Below are 19283 nucleotides of genomic sequence, written 5' to 3' on the forward strand. Positions count from 1 at the left end.
ACGTCCTGCTGGTCTTTCGTGTAGGTCAAAATTCTGTGTATAATTATTTGAGCCTAGAATCGACTTGTTTTACATATAAGCACAATACATTTCCCCCACAATTTTAATATACACTGAGTTTTCTAGGACTGCAATTCTGTGTAAATTGTGGGGGGAGACCACATTTTGCTTATTCGGAACTTTCCATTTTGGAAAATGAAAAAACTGACAGTTCCACGGCTTGCCTGGATCAGCGTCATCAGTAGCTATTTGTGGCTCTCTCGACCCAGGGTTATTCTGAGAAGAGCCCAAACCTCGGCATCTTGGTCATGCAGCTTCTAATGGCATTGGGCCCACGTATTTTCAAATTGAAATATGTGTTTTTATTATAAATAACTTTCTTTTTAATACAAAAACTTTAGTCTTATTACGAAGGTACATATGTAAGCAGGTTTTATTTCATATCAAAATGGTAAAGAAGCCCTACGAAATATGTTATAAAGGGGGGAGGGCATAGAATTTTGCAGGCCTGAGAACCACTAATTTGTAAGGAAAATGGTAAATGAACTTTGGCCAATTCATTCTGGATTTCAATTGAGCTTAGCTGGACCAAGGCGTCATGCGTCAATATACGTGCACTTTCTTTCTTCTGGGAGCCACCAGTCCCAAGACCCCACTGACCTCTAGGGTGATCCTGTTCTTCACCAGCAGCCCAATCTTGATGTCCATCAGGTTCAGGTCTTTCTCTAGCTGTTGATTGCCCCTGATCTTGGTCACCACTTCCTCCCTCAATCGCGCTACCTCCAGCTCCTCCTGGAAATCCAAGTCACTTTGGTCCAATAGGTGTACAAATTTGCGGATTACTGTTAATGGTGGGTTTTCAGAGCCAACTGCAGAGAAAGGAGCAGGCATGCTTTCATTAGGCAAGATTGCAATTATTTATTTTTTTTTAAAGATTTTATTTTTTCCTTTTTCTCCCCAAAGCCCCCCAGTACATAGTTGTATATTCTTCGTTGTGGATCCTTCTAGTTGTGGCATGTGGGACGCTGCCTCAGCGTGGTCTGATGAGCAGTGCCCTGTCCGTGCCCAGGATTCGAACTAACGAAACACTGGGCCGCCTGCAGCGGAGCGTACGAACTTAACCACTCGGCCACGGGGCCAGCCCCAAGATTGCAATTATTATGAATAGGAAAGAAACCAGGTCTTTAAATAAAGCATTACCAGAAAAAAAAAGGCAACAGAACAACTTGGTTTCTGGAGTGAATCATCCTGCCCCATGTAAAATCTAGACAAGGAAACTGATCATATAAATAAATGCACACCACTGATAATGTCCAGCCTCACTATTCTCTAGTTATCTAATACTCATTTATCAGCCCTCTCTCACACTGTTGCCAGGACTCACGCACTGAGAAGATAGTTCTCTCTATCTGTGCCTTATTGATGAGGAACCTGGGAAAGAATGTTAATGTAAGTTACCTCAGCTCTGAGAGCTTGTGGCTGAGCCAGATAAGTGATTTCTGTTCTTGCTGCAGGAAGCAGAAAGTGGTTTCTCTCGCCCCAAAAGACCTTTGGGAAGGAGCAGGAACTGGGTGAAAGGTGAACTAGAAATGATCAATGGAGGAAGAACTTTAAGGCCAAATAAGGGCCAATGGAACACAACAGGAACACATGTTCTACTTGTCAGAAACAAAAGATTTCAGAAACTGAAATTTGTTCCTTGTCCTTTCAGCATGGACCAAGGGAGGGTGCTCAGCACCTCAGAGACCAGCCTCAGTTGTTGAGGGGTATCTACAGAAATTCTAAAAAGCTTTCTTAGTGCCTTGCACGTCAATTATGCTTTAATTCCCTGGCACACTGACTTTTGAAAAAAAAATTTTTTTAAGGTGTTTAGTGAGATGTACTCTGGGTAAACTTTAAGAATAAACTGTCTGGACCTTCACTGATGAACGATTACACACAGCAATACAAAGACGGCTTCACAGAGCCCAGCTCAGTTGTGGCAACCTCAATAACTGCCCTCTCCTTCACATCTAAGGCCCTGTCAATCTTCCTTTTACTTCCAGCTTGGTTCTGTGGTGTTTTGACAGTCAAGGAATAAAAAGAGTTCAACCAAGAAAGAATTAAAGCATGAACCCAGCATGAACGACCAAGTCTAGAGGCATCCGTATTACTTTTTGCCACTTCTGATGGTCTTTATTAGAGAAGTCACCTTGGATCCGGGGATCCCCCTCATTTCCTCATCACTGAAGCACATGAGAATTTATTTTCCTACCATTTCTAGCAAAGATGTTGCTGATGACATGACCATTTCAGAAAAAGCCAGAGCTTTTTCTGTACCAGAGCTCCTTTATGTAGCTAACTTGAGAGAACATGAGCCATCTCATTTGTGTCTAAATTTCTCTCTCTCTGCACCTAAGGATTGTGTATCTTTGCCTGAGCTAATAGGCTTGTTAGAAACAAATTAATATTTTAGCTTCACTAATTATTATGGTTCAAACTTAATATTTCTTCTATCAACAGTAGGCTTTTTGACATGTTCATGGTTGGGAATCACTTTGTGATATTCTAATTTCAGGAAGTCACATAACTTCATAGTCAGCCCTTAAAAGTGGTCATAGGACAGTCCCAGCAATTTCCAAGCTTGAGTGCATTCAATGCCTTTCCAGAAGGAATGGGTGAAGATGGATGATGATAAACTAAGAAAAGTGATCTTTTTTCAGATTAAAAATAGTCTTAGTTTTATGAAGATGCTGAATTGAGACAGAAGTGAAAATTCACATTTCAGTTACCACAAAACCACCCTATTTGCCAAAGCCCAGAGCAACGTAGATCTATCTTATTCACTAACATAGTTTCTATCTACTTTCTACGCTTTAACACAAAATCACCTCGATTTTTTCACTGAAATTTCTTTTGTCTTTGTTATTAAAAAAGACAAGGTAACCAAGTGCAAACCACGACTACCCACAAAAACATGTTACCTGGAATGAAACGTAAAGCAGCCAGTGTGTTCATTTGGAAAATTTATTTGTAAGTTGCCTTTCATGTGCTATGGCAACAGCAAACCTGCTTTAGTGTGTTAGGGCTCAGAAAACAAACCCCCTTCTCAGCCTTCTTGTGAAAAACTGAAAGAGATCTTCCAACTGAGAGACGAATCTCAGTAATTCAAAAGTGGAGAAGTGTAGCACTGAAAAGCCTGGCCGACCTTTCCTCACCCGGTTTGCATACTGGACTCTGGAATCTAGTGGAAGTGGGCAACATCCAGTAGATTCTGCAGGCTGGAGGCAGAACGCAGCCCCTGAAGCTTCCCGAGGGTTTTCCTGAACAAGTACCAGGGAAGTTCTTTCCTGAGCCTTCTACTTCGCCCCACAATTCAGATAGACTTTAGACAACGAAGGGAACTGGTTAAACTATTTACTGGGTACTGTGCTAGGATCATCGCTGAACAGTTTTTTATTTCCTCCAAAAAATAAAAATAAGAAACAAGGCGGAATCAGAGACGACATAATGGCCATTTTCATTACTAAGACACACAAATAATGATTTTTTACCATCTCAAAACTACTTTTGAGGGGCTGGCCCTGGGGCAGAGTGGTTAAGTTTGCACGCTGTGCTTCGGTGGCCCAGGGTTTAGCCAGTTCGAATCCTGGGCGCACATCTAGCACCACTCCTGAGGCCATGCTGAGGTGGCGTCCCACACAGCACAACCAGAAGGACCTGCAACTAGAATATGAAGCTAGGTACTGGGGGGCTTTGGGGAGAAGAAGAAGAAAAAAGATTGGGAACAGATGTTAGCTCAGGGCCAAAAAAACACACCTACTTCTGAATGGCCTAGATAAAATGTTAAAAATTTGCGCAGTACTAATAAATTTATCATCAAGCTCTTCTTGACTTAATCTAGGACATGTTCTCATGATAATTCAGCAGATAAAGAATGATCTTCCCTATGTAAAAACAGAATAACAAACACATGTAGAGCTGGGACTGTCAAAAGAGAGCACAAAAAGTAGATGATATTTCTGGCTGATTTTCACTTTATTTTGCTATTTTCAAACTTTCCACAAATGGCATATACTAGTATTATAAGAAGAAATATTTTAAAAACCACAGCTACTGTGAGAAGCCCAGAATGAAATTACAGGAAGATTTTGTAGTTATCTTTGAGAGAGAAACTACATGCTTTTTACGTTCTTATTCATATTTCCAAAATTTCTTATATGAATGTGTTTTATTCTTATAATGAGGGGGAAAAGATCATAGGCCAGTGAATGAATTAAACAGTGCAAATGTAAGCTTATCTTCTGGTTAACTCTTTTGCGTTAGATTCAGACTCTAGCTCAAATTTAATGTAAAAATATCAGCATTTATGCCAACTCCATTCTTCTTGAAGAAATCATATCCACTCCACTTGCCCCTTCCACTGATAACAGGAAGGCCCATTCCTGTCGGCACACGTTCCTTCGTGTACCCATTCAGACCTGGGGCCTGAGATGCTCAAGCTGCCTGGACACAGTGGGCATCCTCTGCCCTTGGGGCACCCCCGGAAGTGCCTGAGATGGAAACAGCCTGTCCTTGCCTAGTTTCTGAGGGGCCGTACCTCGTTTCAGAACGCTCCCACTCACCCAGTGTTTTGTAGTCGTCTCTTGCTTTGTTCGCTCTCAACAGCGACTGTATTTTCACGATTTCATTATTCTGCAAAAGAATGTGACCAGCCATGACCTTCCAGAGTCCCATCTACTCCACTATTTCAGAATTTAGAACTCTTTGAGAACTGACCATATTTAAGAACAGACACGATTTAGAAATGACAGTAGTTAGATATGGTGCAGTCAATGTTTTATTTTTGCATTTCCTTTGAAGAAAGGATAAGTTAGCTAAAGTGATAAACAAGGTTGAACAGGGACTGTTTACGTAAAAAGATCTAAAAAGGGAAAAAAACTTTTAGCATCAAACTTAGATGATCCAGTCTACCTTCACATGTCTCTTCCTGAAAGAGCCCCAAAAAATTCCTCCGGTGGGCTTCTATTTAAGTTAATCAGTTAGCAGTTAGAAAAACTTTACAAGCAATGTCGGAAAACACTCTTTAGAATCTTTTCTCTTTGGCATTACTAGCCCAATCGGTTCCTTGTCACTCACGTCCTACCCAGTCCTGACTGGTGAAGACTCACTCTGAACCCGAGTTCTGAAGGAAAAAAGTAGGCCTCCACGTATGACCATGTTGAGCTCTCAGACCTATTTTCCTCCTAGTGTTCATTCCCACCACTTAATAAAAATCCTGCAGTGCTGACGTCTAACAAAGCACTCATTCATTCATCTTCAGGCAGGACAAAACCCACACACAGATCTCTTACGTGATCTCTGAAATACTGTAGTCGTGAGAGGTAACTCCTCCGTGCCGTTACCATCCGGAACCAGGACTGAATCTAAAAATAAATTAAGTCAAACAGAGACATCAAAGCAATTACCAAACAACATTTCATCTCTTTTTATGCAGTCTTTCTAAAAATAATATTGTTACTTTGATTAAAAACTAAAAATTAGCAGCCCACCAAATAATAAACATCTAAAGCCTAATATTCACCTGCTACTTCTTTTATTTTTCTTTCTTAAGGAGTTTAAAACATTTTACACGTTATGGTGGGGAAGGTAACAGAGGTTTGCACTATTTTGCTTTACTCTCAATAAATAAAAGCCATGAGGGCAAGGCATTTTGCTGAGAGTTGCAATGGGTCAAGGAATCATATTAAACAAAGTCCAGGGTTTCTTCTAACAGCCCTTAAATGCATCCAATAACCTTTACATCTTTACAGGAAAACATCTAAAGAGGTCTCACGGGGACCAACTGTGACCAACAGTTCTCTGAGAATAGGCTAGCATTTCTCGGTGAGCAGAGGACAATATGAAGGAGCTGATGCACCATGGAGCTGGACCACGTCATCCTCCGTCTGTCTTCACCGTTTAAAAAGTCTTCTAAACGAATCTCATCTGATTCCGATGTCTCTCCAGCCCCACTATTCTGACTCTCATCTTATGTCCAAGTGGTCACCCAGTTCATTTCTGAACAGTCCTTTGGTTTTCAGCTCTGGAAGAGGGGGCATCCAGTGTCTTTTCTTTCTCTACGTTCAGAGCCCTCAGCCTGGGTGGAGAGCTGCATTAGACTGGCTCCCACCCAGACACAGGTCCCAACTTACCTCTACTGCTTCTTGTCATTGGTTTTGCATTTGCCTTACAACTAAGATCTTGTACGCTTAAGTTTGAGCATTCTAAATACATATGACCAGAGGCACATGAAATAAAGCTGGGTGTCCCTCAGACCTTCAGTGATAGATTTGGACTTTCTAAAGAAAGAGTGTTTACTGGTTATGACGCTCTTTCACATTTGATTCTCATAACCACATCAACAACCTGAGCCAGTGTTTCAATGGACTGGAAGATGATCAGGCAAGTGAGAAGCGGAGGTGGGACTCAAACCCAGGACTTGCTCCTGACTTCAAGACTCATGCATATTCTTTCTATCGTCTGTCTTCCAGAAGCAAAAGTAAAACGAAGGGAAAAGTTTGAGTCAAGCACTTGACAAGGCAGGAGAGGATGTTTACCTTCACAATGGAAGTAGCATTATCAGCAAACGTTTGCCGCCTGCTTAGATACGCTTCCCGTTGTTTGTGTCCCTTCCACAAAGCCTGTGGAAAACAGTGAGTTACAGAATTAATTATGCGCAACAGTTTTCCACAGTTTATTTTAGAAACTGTAAGAACAGAGGATATCTCAAAGGACACTGAGCTGCAACGCTGGCAGAGACCCTCCCCTCCAAATATCGCCCGGATGCCAGCTCTGGGAGTGGACCTCAAACTGAGCAGAGTGCACCAGCTCACAGCTCAGCTTGTCCCCAGCTCAGGAAAGCAGAGTTACCAGGCAGAAGCCCAGTTTCCCATTTGAAAGCTTATTTTATCAAGGCCCTGGATGACAAGAAGTAATAATAAAATGGAACTGCTCCAAAACATACAGGTTAACTGGGTGCTGGTATTATTTGGTAACAATGTAAGATGTTTCAAAATAATGACTAATAAGTATCTTGGCTGCAACAAGTGGCCCGCTGTGGCCCGGACTGAAGAGGAAGCTGCTCCACTGACTTGTGACTGGATCTCTGAAAGTGGGAGTGCCGTGAGCGATCATTTCTCATCTCTTTTCTTCCTACATAAAGTTTAACGATGCTTCATCACTATATATATATATAACCATCATCGCTAAAGAGAACTTTTACAGGAAACATTTACAAACACTAGACAATTTTTAATGGTGTCTTTAGAATGATTAAATCCATAACTATTATGAGTTTATTCCAATTCACTTTGAGAATCTTTTTATTGAAACATATCTTTGCAACTCACTCTAATTCTCTGGTTTTCTTTTTCAAAGAAGAAACAAAACACAAGTTCCTTGTGAAAAAGGACAAATAGAAAAATCAAATTATTTTTATAATTTTTTTCATGTCTGCATATATCAATCTACCTCATTCATTCTTTTTTAAAAAGGCACATGGAATTTTATTATTGTTTAAAAAATAATATACTTTTTTGTAATGATTCAAAACAAAAAACTAAGTGAGGATGGAATAAAAATGATCAGCTGAGCCCTTGCTCCAGATTTCCCCCCTCAATTCAAATCCCTAGAAATGAGGAATATGCTTTTTAAAAAAACTTTTAATTTTGAAATAATTATAGACTTACAGGAAGCTGCAAAAATTATACATTGAGTGCCATGTACCTTTCCCCGATCTTCCCCCCAGTGGTAACATCTTACAAATATTCTTTTCAAGCAATCCACAACAGTGCTAGCAAATAAGAAGGCAGGTGGATCAAAAACTATGAGGGAAGAGAGAAGGCAGCTGGTATCGGACTGAAAGAGGAGACCACAGAACAAAATTCTACAAAAATGCCGGCTGGCTCTAAGCTCGAGGGAAGCAGTCAGAGTAATTTTGCAAAAGATGTCACCTTATCCACTTGCCAAGCCGCAGACAAGAAGCAAAGATGGGAGAGTGGGGGTTGGGAAAAGTACAAAAGAGCATATGGCCTTTTAGGAGGGAATGTAGCGATATCAAATTTATAATTTAGCCTTTTGCCTAGTGCTTCTAATTTTCAATATATCTAAACTAAGGAAATGCAAGCATCTGTGTCGAAAAACTATACATAAGGATTTTTGTCGCAGCATTGTTCGTAAAAACAAAACGTATATGGAGCAGAATGTTTACAAACAGGGGAAGAGTTAGATAGAGTGTGATTGCCCTCATACTGAGGGACGTCACATGGTAGTTAAGGACAATGAGGAGGAGTCACATAATTTGACCGTGGAAATGTTCTGTATCTTGAGGAACAGGAAGATCTCCAAGATACATTGCTAAGAGAAAAAGGAAACTGCAGTTCACTGCACCTAGTATGATACAACATGTTAACAAAAAAAGAAAAGCATAAAACGATAATACATATTTCTAGGCAAACAATCTGTACTCAATGCTTAGAAGATGATCTATGAGGACGTACAGCAAAAACAGAGAAAGGGTGTTAAGCAAAACGTGCCACGTACCTCTCCCTGCTTTGAAGTCGCCAATCACAAATGGAACTAATTTTGTGTTACGTATCCTTTGAAATAGTCAAAAATATATGTGTATACATAAACACTCTATTGTTGTGCAGAGAAACATAAACATATGTATATGTGTGTGTATATATATACAGGCTAGAGTAGGGCGGTTACTGTCTACAGGTTTTCCGTCTTGCTACACTGTCCCTTTTTGGTCCTTTGGCTACAGAGAGCAGGCTTTTGCTGGACCTTTTTTCACCTGCACTCATTGGTATTTCTGAGTTGCCAGCCTCTTGAGTGAGAAGTCTGGGATATAGGAGGCTAACGGAAAACCAGCGACTTGCCTCCATGTCCTTCCTCAGGTCCCAAGGTTCCCTAGCCAGTCCGCCTTTTTTCTTTCCACTTTTTGGATTGTTATGTTTATTTACACATAATATCCAGGGCTTTTAGTTGCACTCAGAGGGAGGAGGAATAGGGAAAAGCACCCGTATTCCATCTTCCTAGAAGTGGGAGTCAAGCCCAAACAGTTCTTAAGTCCCTGAGGTCTTACAGTTTTCTACACTATTCAGGCCATACGGATTTAAAAAAGTCAGAAGCGTAAAAAGTAGTTATGATTCAAGAGGGCCACCTGAAAAACAATTAAAGCTAAGAGAGTTCTTCCAGATGTTTAGTTATAAAATGAATATATAAACGATAAACTTTCTATATGTTAAAAAATAAACAACACAGAATAAAATGACATTCACAATAGCCACAAATTTAAGTACATGGAGTAAACTTAGCAAGAAATATGAAGGAATAAAATTCTAATACTATACTGTAGGACAGACTAATAAATGGAGAGAAATATTGATGTCTGAACTGGAAAATTCATTACTGCAAAAATGTCAATCTCCTCAAACTAAAACACCAATGTAATCATAATAGAAAATTCAGGAATAGGTTCAGAACTTTATCAAACACCTTTGCATTAGCTATTGAAAGGAGAACATGGTTTTTCTCCTTTAAGCTATTATGGTGATAAACAATTTTACAGGAAGATAAGTTATCTGAGGGTTTACAACCGGGGTGAACTTAACAGTGCTTCTCAAACTTTAATGTGCACACAAAATCATCAGAGGATCTTTTTAAAATGCAGATTAGAATTCAGTAGGTCTGGGTTCCAGGCAATGACAGTGCTGGTGTAAGTTCCACACTCTGAGTAATAAAAACCCAAACAAGGCTAAAGGATTTTCAATAGATCATATCCATTTAGAAGATGCTGCTATGGGATTTGTCAGTGTGGTATTTCTGAGATGACAAAGAAACTGCTCTCTGATGTCACCAGTGATTGCCTGCACAAGTGGTCCACCAGCACGACAGAGACTCGGGGAAGTGGGCCCCAACTGCAGGTTTCTGGATTCCAAGCCAGTCTCATTAGTAAGGTATTTGGCGTGATGGGTCTCAATAGCACTTCACATTGTTTGTGGGTAAGACTGTTTAAAAGCACAGAAGTGCAATGTGCAAATATATATCACGCCCCCGTTCCTTGATCCAAACTGAAAGGCAATCAAAGTACTGGGGTTAGCTCAAGTTCTCATCCTGCTTTTCTGGAATTATCTAAGCTCCAGAAATGCTGTGGACCTCTACCTGCTCAGACTCAGAAGCATTCTGGATAAGAAACCTGCCACAGTGACGGATGAGCTAACATTGAAGCGTTCTTCTCTTGGTGGAATGAACCCCAAACGAAGGCCACTTGGCTCAGTGTAGAATTTCCAGTCTACAGAAGCAGAATACCACATGCCTCTGACTTTGCCAAAATTCTACATTCTTCTTTTCCAGTTTGGAAGTTTTAGTTCCATCAGGACTGGCTTTTCCTATTCTGTGCTAACAACTCTTATGGAAGGCCTCTCTGTGAGACTGCAGGCTCTTCTCATTAGAGGCTGTTTATTGAAAACACTATGGGTATAAAGTTGGGAGGGAAGAGCTATTGATGAAAACGTAAATGGAGACAAAATTCGAAACCAGAAAGCCATTTAGAAGCAGCTTTTTATAGACAGAATGCCTTTACAAAAATGTCAGTCTCCTTTCTCAACTGGTATGAGAACCTGGGAAAATTTATAATAGCCATCTTTTTGTTATCATAAATACATTTTCTGTGTAATGCATCTGTAGCAAAAGAGTCTTTCAAAGTATCTGGACTCCAGAGGTTACTGCTTTGTTTTATAGATTGTAATTATCAATCTCTAGAAAATCTGGCTTTTGCTAAATTGATTGGATTACTTGATAATTGGGCACCTAGGTAATAGTCAAATAACCAACTCCAACTTTCGCAACACAAATTCTTGTGTGATCTCTGTTAGCCAAGAAAGCCCTAAACATTTATCTTTTTCTCCTTCTGTTTCAAGGTAAAATCTAGCCATCTACAAGCGTAGTCAGTTACATTAAAACAAGGTGACGAAGGCCCCTCACAGAGCGTCACCCCCTTCCTCCCCGCCCGCAGACGCTGCCCCTGCTCCTGGTAATCTGAATCTGCTTCAGAGAAGCTTGTTTTTCTGTTTGCTGGGATGCTTCTGGCACTCTCTGGTCTGAAGTTCAGTAATTCCCAGGGCTAAGTTTTGGTGTTTGTCACCATTATATTTTTTCCTAAAAAGTGGCATTCAAGCTTTCTTCAGTTCAAGCAAAAAAAATATACTGTAGCATCTATTTCTTCCTGTCTCAGTTTTTTTGGACTCTTCCTGTGCCATGTAACAACCTCAATGCTGGATCCCCATGATGTGTCCTGAGTCGTCACCTCTACACCTCATCATTTCTAACGCTGACTGAGCACTGAAGAGCTGCGCACAGTGGGCAGTCTGCTATGTGAATTACCCCATTTAATCCTCACAACCCTGCAGAAAAATGGGTATTAGCACTTTTAGATGAGAAAATGTATTTTAAATCATCTATTCTTTTCCTCAGGTTTTTGTGTGATTTTTCTCAGGTTCTCCACGTATTTCAATTATTTTCAGGGTTTGCTCTGCATTCTGCTGTTGTAAATTCATTTATATTCTAGGATGTCATTCTTTCCCTTCCTCTCTTTATCCATCAGTTATCTTTTCATTTTATTGTGTTGTCTTGTTTCATTAAGTCCACGTCTTACTAAATTTCTAGAAAGCACAAAGCAGTTTCAGTGTAAAAATTTCTTGTCTTCTGGAATGAGATGTTTACTTCATTTATATTTTACGTTTATATTCATTTTTCTTTTTTTTTGATATGAAATTTTCTTTTTTGTTTGAGGTCTTTTTTCTGGCTCACTCATTCTTAAATGTAGACAGTTTTCCCAGAGCCTTCTTACTGTTCAAAAATAACACGGTTACATAGATCCTCCTTGATGGACTGCCTGTTTACTTGGCACCTTCTGATTTGTTCCATAAGCACTTGAGATAGAAGATTGGCTACTGATGACCTATATTCTCTGAACACTACTCAGCTCCTTAGGAGGAGCCTGAGGCTGGGAGGGTGGTGGAGCTGGGGTGTGGTTGGCGTCAGCCTGGAAGCTTTCTCTCCGAATTTGTTAAGACCACTGCATCTGGGCTGATGCCGCCAGCTAGCAAGGTTGAGCTGTTCCATGCAGGGGAAGTCTTCAGATTTCAGATCAGTCCCCTAACTCAGGATTTAATCAGCCACTTGGCAAGAAATGAGATTAGCATGATAACCTTTGGTTCATGGTCTTTGGGTTTTGTGGGCTGGCAGGTTTCTACTCCCATCTATAGCTTGCCTTTAGACCTCATGCCCTCTTTGACAGAAAGCTGTCAGAACAGTGAAAAAGAGGCATGGTGGGTGCCTTAGTTCCCCTCAGTTCGATGACTTCTTCAATCCTGCCTCCTCTACTGAGGTGAAGGGAAAGGACTCCAAATGATTGTTTCTGTCCTAGCCCTCCCATGACTTCAGCCCTGGGTCCTAATATCAGATGGATTTTACATGGTGAGCTCTTCAGAACATCTTCCAACTGCAGCACTGCTCCACGCCCCAAGACTGGAGAGCTTAGAGTTGGTCCAAATGGAGTTGGTCCGAATCAGCGGACACTCTTAGAATTTTGTGCAAAATTAGAGCCTCAGCATCAGTGCAGATGATTCAGTCTTAGACTTTTGTTCACTTCCTGTGTGTTTTGCCTACCATTTGTTTACAGAAGGAATAAACTAGAAAACTTACTAGTTTACCTAGAAAAATCCTGTAAGTGTTAGGTTTTAGGAGACATTTCTTTTAAAAAATTATTTCTGTTTTCTAGCATCTTAAGCTCCGAGCAAATTCAAACATTTGAGCACCTATCATAGGCAAGACACAAGAATATGAAAGTTTTAAAAATTTGTTTTCTGCCCTGAAGGATCTTACAGTTAGGTGGGAAAAGCAGAGAAGTCCACCAATGACAACAAAAAAGAAGCTCTTCAACTTAAAAACTTTCGATTTAGGAAATTTCATCCTTATTTGCCAAAGCAAAACCCCATCAAACTCTGCCCTGCAATAACAGTTTCACTTTGGATGCACAAAAAAGGACAAACACAGCCTTTTGGAAGCCAGCATGGTGGTTGGTAGAGGGTGCTGGGGGAATAAGGAGGAGAGACATCTAAATCTCGCAAGTTCTTCTCCTGCCAACCAGAAAATTCGGACAAGTCATATAAGCTTAAGAATAACTCAGAACAAAAAGCTGGGAATGAGGATTTGTCCTGCAGGCCTAAATGAAGAATGACAGATCAGATAAGGCAGAAGATGCTCTTGGAGATGCTCAGTCTATTTCATTAGCTCTTCAGCTCTTTCAGGCTAGAAAAGCAAAGAACCTCAGATGCCATTCAACATCCACCAACCACTAAAAACCAATTCATAAAGCACCTGAGTCAGGAAGCAGGTGACACAAGGAGATCCAGCTTTAGAGAAACATGATTTCAACTCTGATCTGAGGCGTCCCTCTGGCTCTGACTAGGTTGGTGGCAGGTGGACCTGTGCAAGTCCATAGTGGCCCTGAATACTCTCTAGAGGACCACAGGTGAAAAATCATTCAACTTTCTCATCTCAAACTCTTAAGAAAGCAGACTTGGGGGCAGTGATTAAGGAAAAACTCTGCAGTCAGATTTGTTTATTAGAAAGCTGGTAGTCGATTGTCCTATCAAATAAAATATTTTCAGGGGCTATGACAGTCTGCTGTAGCTAGTGGTAGGCAATTCACATACCTGTATTTTGACCACATGCTCTTCTTGCTCATATAAAAATGATTTCCTAGCTTCATACTCTTTCCTAAGGCGGGCTCCTGAGCTTGTGGCTTCAAAGCGAAGAAGCAAATCTTCGGAAGCAGACCACATCTTCTCACGAATGTAATTGGCTGTGACTTCCTCAATAATGTCCTGGCAAGAGATATTTCTTATGGTTACACTTCACACATCAGGTGAAAGAAGCAGATAGGATAGCTTCTGGAGGTTTTATCTTTTAGAAAAGGATATGGATAGCTCTTTCTGGTTTGGTTTAAAAACAGATTTGACCAGAGCTGAGGGATGAACTGGCTTAACTTCTTTCTGGCAACATGATTTTGGAATCCTCTGAACTCTGTCCTGAGATAGTACGAGAACATGGCTGAATGATCTCAAGATTTGGAGGCAGGGATGTACGGATGATGCTGGCAAGAAGCAAGCGTGAGGCCTGAGGCCCATAGAGTGTAAATAAGACAAAGATGAGTACAGTAAGAATATGCATCGCCTCCCCCCGCCTCAGGCTGCCAAGGAAAAGCCTGCAGTGCATACGAATTCCTCAGGCTTCTCTGCCGCCTTTTTCTCGCTCAGGCCAGAGTAGGCAGACTGCTGTATTGGGTTGGGGGAAACTCAAAATAAATTTGGAATAAAATAAAAGACTTGGGGCAGAAGGAAAGGAGGTGGGAGAGGCAAGATGTGCTATCACCGGCAGACAAGGAGACCGAGATGGATGAGACAAAGGGAACAAGGCAGATTGTGAGACGTCTTTATGTGGATCATGAACTGGGCTTAGTTTTATGATCTTTGAGAGATGCAAGCAAAGACTGAACTCACTTCCACGGCTGATGCCTCTAGTCCAGTGTGACTGGAATCAACAGATTTGGATTGGATTCCAAATGGATTGGAATCAATTTAAACAATTAAAAGTGAAATCATATAAAAGATGCGTAAATATCTTTAAGAGAAGACATATATGTACATTCACTGAATAAAATCAGTAATTTTAGATTGTCTAGAAGAAATAATTTTTTTTTAAAGTGTAGACTCGCCACTTTTTAATAATTCTAACAGACTGATGCTCGATTTCACAGAGTTCTGCCTAGGGTATCTCTGGATGCCACGTGAGCAGTTTTTGGCTCTGAATTTTAACCCTTTGATGCTGCTTCTTCACAGCGTGATACATTTTTTCAATTACAGCCTATAGTTTTTAAATATTGTCCGTAATTTCATTTCTCAACAAAGTAGCACTAATAATTCATTGCCACAATGCCATTTTCCTATAAATTGTGGGAACTTTGAACATTTGAAATTAGTTAATAAGTTATTTCTTTACTAGCTTCTTGTCACTCAAGATTTCTGGCGGCAGGGTCAGCCCCAGGCCAGTTTTTTTCCCAGAGTTTTGTAAATACCGTACCGGTGATTCTGTTCACAGCACTGCGATACTGCAACGTCTTTGATGCTGGGTGACTTTTAACGATTTTGTAAGATCTATATTTGTGTATTCTATTTTTTGTTTTTCCCCCAAAATGGAACTCAAAAATTTCTCTTAAACATACTGCAATGCCTGGATCAAACAGCAGTTTTCATATCTTTTGGGTCCAACTTTTGGTCTCAAGTCAAAAGCAATCTTGAATATTCCTTCAAGGGTATTTCCCCCTGGGAAGCATTATTCACTTTCTAAAGGACCTACATATCTATGTTGTAGGCTAAGAGGGGGAAAGAAAGAAGACATTTTAAATACTAACAAGCAAGGAATTACCACTAATTGAGCTTTCGTCTGAAGGAAAACTTGAAGATTCGTTTCTTAGGATGATCTACCATCTCGGATAAGCCACAAAAGCCGTCTTCCCCCTACTCTCTTTGGTGGTGTTATGCCAATAGGGAAAACATTCTAAAAATCGGTACCATGCAGCCACATCCAACTGTAGTTCATGAAAACTTTACTCCACATCCAGCCTTCAAATAAACCAATTAGTTCCTCCCATCACTTCCATGATTCAAAAACAGAAAAGCGGCCTTGCTTATCTTTAGGTAACATAGTTTTCCATCAAACACCAACTTCCTACCTCAATTTCTTTTGCCATGAGCCATGATTCTTTAAACAAGCATGAGGCAGGTGTGACCCAGGAACTCTCTTTTGAATCGACGTTGTAGTAGTAGTCATATTTGTCCTGCAGGGTAAGTTTGAGCCATGGACCTTCTTCAGTAGACACTAAAGAAAAAAGTTTGTTACATTCCAGAGAGAAACGCTGAACCCTTCAACATCCATGTAGCTTCTTCGATATGTAAAATAATCTGATGAATGTGTTTTGTACCAAGCATTCAGATGGTCTAAGCAAACATCACTAGAAATGACTCACTAAAATGGGATGAATTCTATGCGTTCATCGGCAGCTCTCTGCTAAGCCAAAGAAAAAGGAGGAGAGACTGATGGCGAATGCTAGCTCTGGATCCCATTTTCCACGAGGATGACAGAAGTCACAAATGGCCAACAACAAGGAAAAGCAAGCAAGGAATGTATGCCCGAGGTAGAGGTGAACAGCACCACGAGGAGAAAGGAGAACAACGAGCAAGAGTCCTCTTTGATTAGAAAGACTTCCAGCACCTTCTCTGAGAGGGAGGGACCTACAAGGACTGTGACTCAACATTTAAGGAGGGCCATTAAACCAAAGCAGAAATGACTCATCTTTGCAGACAAGTCTATCCAAAGTACAAAATGGCATATGCAAACAGCAAAGTCACTAAATAGGCAGAAGGAAAATTCCTGGTTCCTCTGAATCATCTTGCTCCACACAACCACACAAAATGAGAAAAAAAAAAAAAATGTTGAAAGGACTTAATTTGTGGGGAGGGGCATACTAGAAAAAAAACCTATGGCAGTCATGCTTAAATTGGTCAAGAAGAATATCTCTTCCTCATGAATCCATGGGCTACACTTCCTGTCTAGAAATATGTTTATTTTGTTGAATTGTCATGATTCTTCCTCCAGATCAGAGAGCTAAAAACAACAAAAAAAATAAATTCTGACCTAGACCAAGCTAAGCCAACAGCTAGCTGCCAGGTGGGCATTAGATTAATTGCCTTTATAGATAAATCAGAGTTCAAGTGAATTTCCTCATAGAATATCTAAATGGATTCAAACAACTAAGCAGAAGTAACTTCACGGCCCCTTAGTGTATGTTGATTCTTTATTTGGTTTTCAGTGCCCCTCAACTGTTCCATTTGTCAATGCCCAGGAAGAGAAATGTACATCTTTTTAAACGGGCAGTCAGACAGCTGTTATCTGTTTAGAAATTCTGGTCTGCTAGAAAATATATTGTAGAGTCAAATTAGGATGATCACAAGTAATCATTGTATTTCCAGCCACCAATAGTTGTCAGATTCACGAATGCTGTCAGAAGAATAAACACCCGTCTCAAGGCAACTCTCTCACTGGGAAGAAAAGAAGGCAAAGATGGTAAAAATTGATATCTTCTCTTATTTACATAAGAACTGAGAAGAAAAAAGGTCTTAGCTGGTTAAAAACCAACCACATTGGCATTAGAAAGCTGTATTTGGTTTGGGATGTCAGAGGATAATAGGAAAAGAGAATTCCTATCATTTTCACATCAAGTTTGAATTTACAGTCAGACTTTGAGAGGCTGAGGAGGGTGTCTCCAGCACAGAGTACAAGTATTTTTCTTAAGAAATACAGTTGGTTTGTTACGTAGGGAAAAGAGTAATAATGGGTCTTTGAGGAAACCATAAAAGAGAAAAATGCCAGTTAGTTAAGAGGTAGTGAGTATTCTAAAAGGAGGCACACTTTCAGATGACTTCCAGACGAGATTATACCTATAGGTGAGAGCTACACTGAGCTATAGGATGAGTGCCCTACCTCGGAGCAGACACTACAGTTTGGGAAAGATTAGACATCCTAGAACCAGAGGTGAAAGAGAGAAAAATAAATCATCCTGTTCACTCCCAAAAACAATGTTCATCACTCCATCTGGGGGTGAAAGTCAGCCTTTAATCGCTTAGAAAGCTTCTCCTCTTCCTTTAAGAACAGGGATTGGCAAAATTTTTCCGCGAACCCTTCTTCTTTTTCTGGCACTAAGGGCCAGAGAGTAAATATTTTCAGTTTTGTGGGCTATAGATCTCTGCTAGAATAGAACTACTCAACTCTGCCACTGCAGCATGAAAGCAGCCACAGACAACACCTAAATTAATGAGTGTGGCTGGGTTCCAACAAAACTTTATTTATAAAAACAAGTGGAGGCTCAAGGAATCCAGTAAAACACTATTAGAATAACTGAGTTCAGTAAGGTTGCAGGATACAAGATCAATCTACAAAAATCAATTGTATGAAAATATGTCCATGCAGAAACTTGTACACAAATATTCACAGAAGTATTGTTCAGAATAGCCAAAAGTGGGGAAAAAAATCCAAATTCCATCAATTGATGAATGGATAAATAAAATGTGGCATATCCATACAACGGAATATTATCAGCCACAAAAAGGAATGAAGAACTGATGCATGCAACAACGTGGATGAACTTTGACAACATCATGCTAAGTGAAAGAAGCCGGACAAGGTATGATTTCATTTATATGAAATATCCAGAATAGGCAAAACTATACAGAACACAGATTAATGGTTGCCTGGGGCTGATGGTGAGGGGTGGGGAGCAATGGCTAATAGGTATGGGGTTTTGGTTTGGTGAAATGAAAATGTTCTAGAATTAACTAGTGGGGTTGGCTGTACAAGTTTGTGAATATACTAAAAACCTCTAAATTGTACACCTTAAAAGGGTGAGTTTTATGTGAATTACTTCTCAATAAAAAACCAATTATATTTCTATATATTAGCAATAAACAACCCCAAAATGAAACAAAATGTTTACAATAGCATCAAAAATGATAAAATACGTAGGAATAAATTTAACAAAAGGAACGCAACTTTATATACTGAAAAGTATAAACCATTGTCGAAAGAAGTTAAAAAGGCTTAACTACAAGACATGCTACGTACATAGATCAGAAGACTCAATATCATTAGGATGGCAACATTTGATCTAGAGAGCGAAAACAATCCCTAACAAAGTCCCAGCTGGCTCACTCTCTTTTTTTTGGAGTAAAAATGAATCTAAGGTACCTCCTAGGTTTCTGAATTGGATATCTGGGGATATTTTGACTCCATTGACTAAAACGTGGCACACGGGAAGAGGAGTAGGCAAGTTTAAGAGAGAGAAGATAAACCAAGTTTGGGCCAGGATGGATTTGACATTAGGATGGGTCATCTTTAGGAACTCAACCCCTGCGTTAATACAGTTGTGCAATTCTTTCCCCATAAAGGGTGAGGCAAAGGACACTACGGTGACTCCTGATGAAGAGATGTGGAAGGAACAGAGAGGGGCTCAAGGGTGACCAGAGGCCAAGTAAGAAAGAGTGGCAAATAGCGGTCCTCACATTTCATTAACACAAAATGTGCTGAATTGGAGGGTGGAATCTCCAAAGTTGGAAATACATCAGACAAACTTAAAAGTA

The 19283-nt window shown here is 40.2% G+C and overlaps 1 protein-coding gene across 5 annotated transcripts in view; it reads right to left on the reverse strand.

Annotated features, from left to right (window-relative positions):
- Positions 1-19283, reverse strand: part of IQGAP2 (IQ motif containing GTPase activating protein 2) — a 267741-nt gene that overhangs the window by 54434 nt on the left and 194024 nt on the right. For all 5 annotated transcript variants that reach the window (XM_070517917.1, XM_070517918.1, XM_070517919.1 and 2 more), the window contains 6 exons: positions 15824-15969; positions 13746-13916; positions 6579-6662; positions 5334-5405; positions 4605-4674; positions 661-869 (listed from right to left, as the gene is read on the reverse strand). In XM_070517917.1, the coding sequence (XP_070374018.1) occupies positions 661-869; positions 4605-4674; positions 5334-5405; positions 6579-6662; positions 13746-13916; positions 15824-15969 (752 nt within the window). The remainder of the gene's footprint in view (positions 1-660; positions 870-4604; positions 4675-5333; positions 5406-6578; positions 6663-13745; positions 13917-15823; positions 15970-19283) is intronic.

This window comes from Equus asinus, chromosome 9 (genome assembly GCF_041296235.1).
Source record: "Equus asinus isolate D_3611 breed Donkey chromosome 9, EquAss-T2T_v2, whole genome shotgun sequence".
NCBI lineage: Eukaryota > Metazoa > Chordata > Mammalia > Perissodactyla > Equidae > Equus > Equus asinus.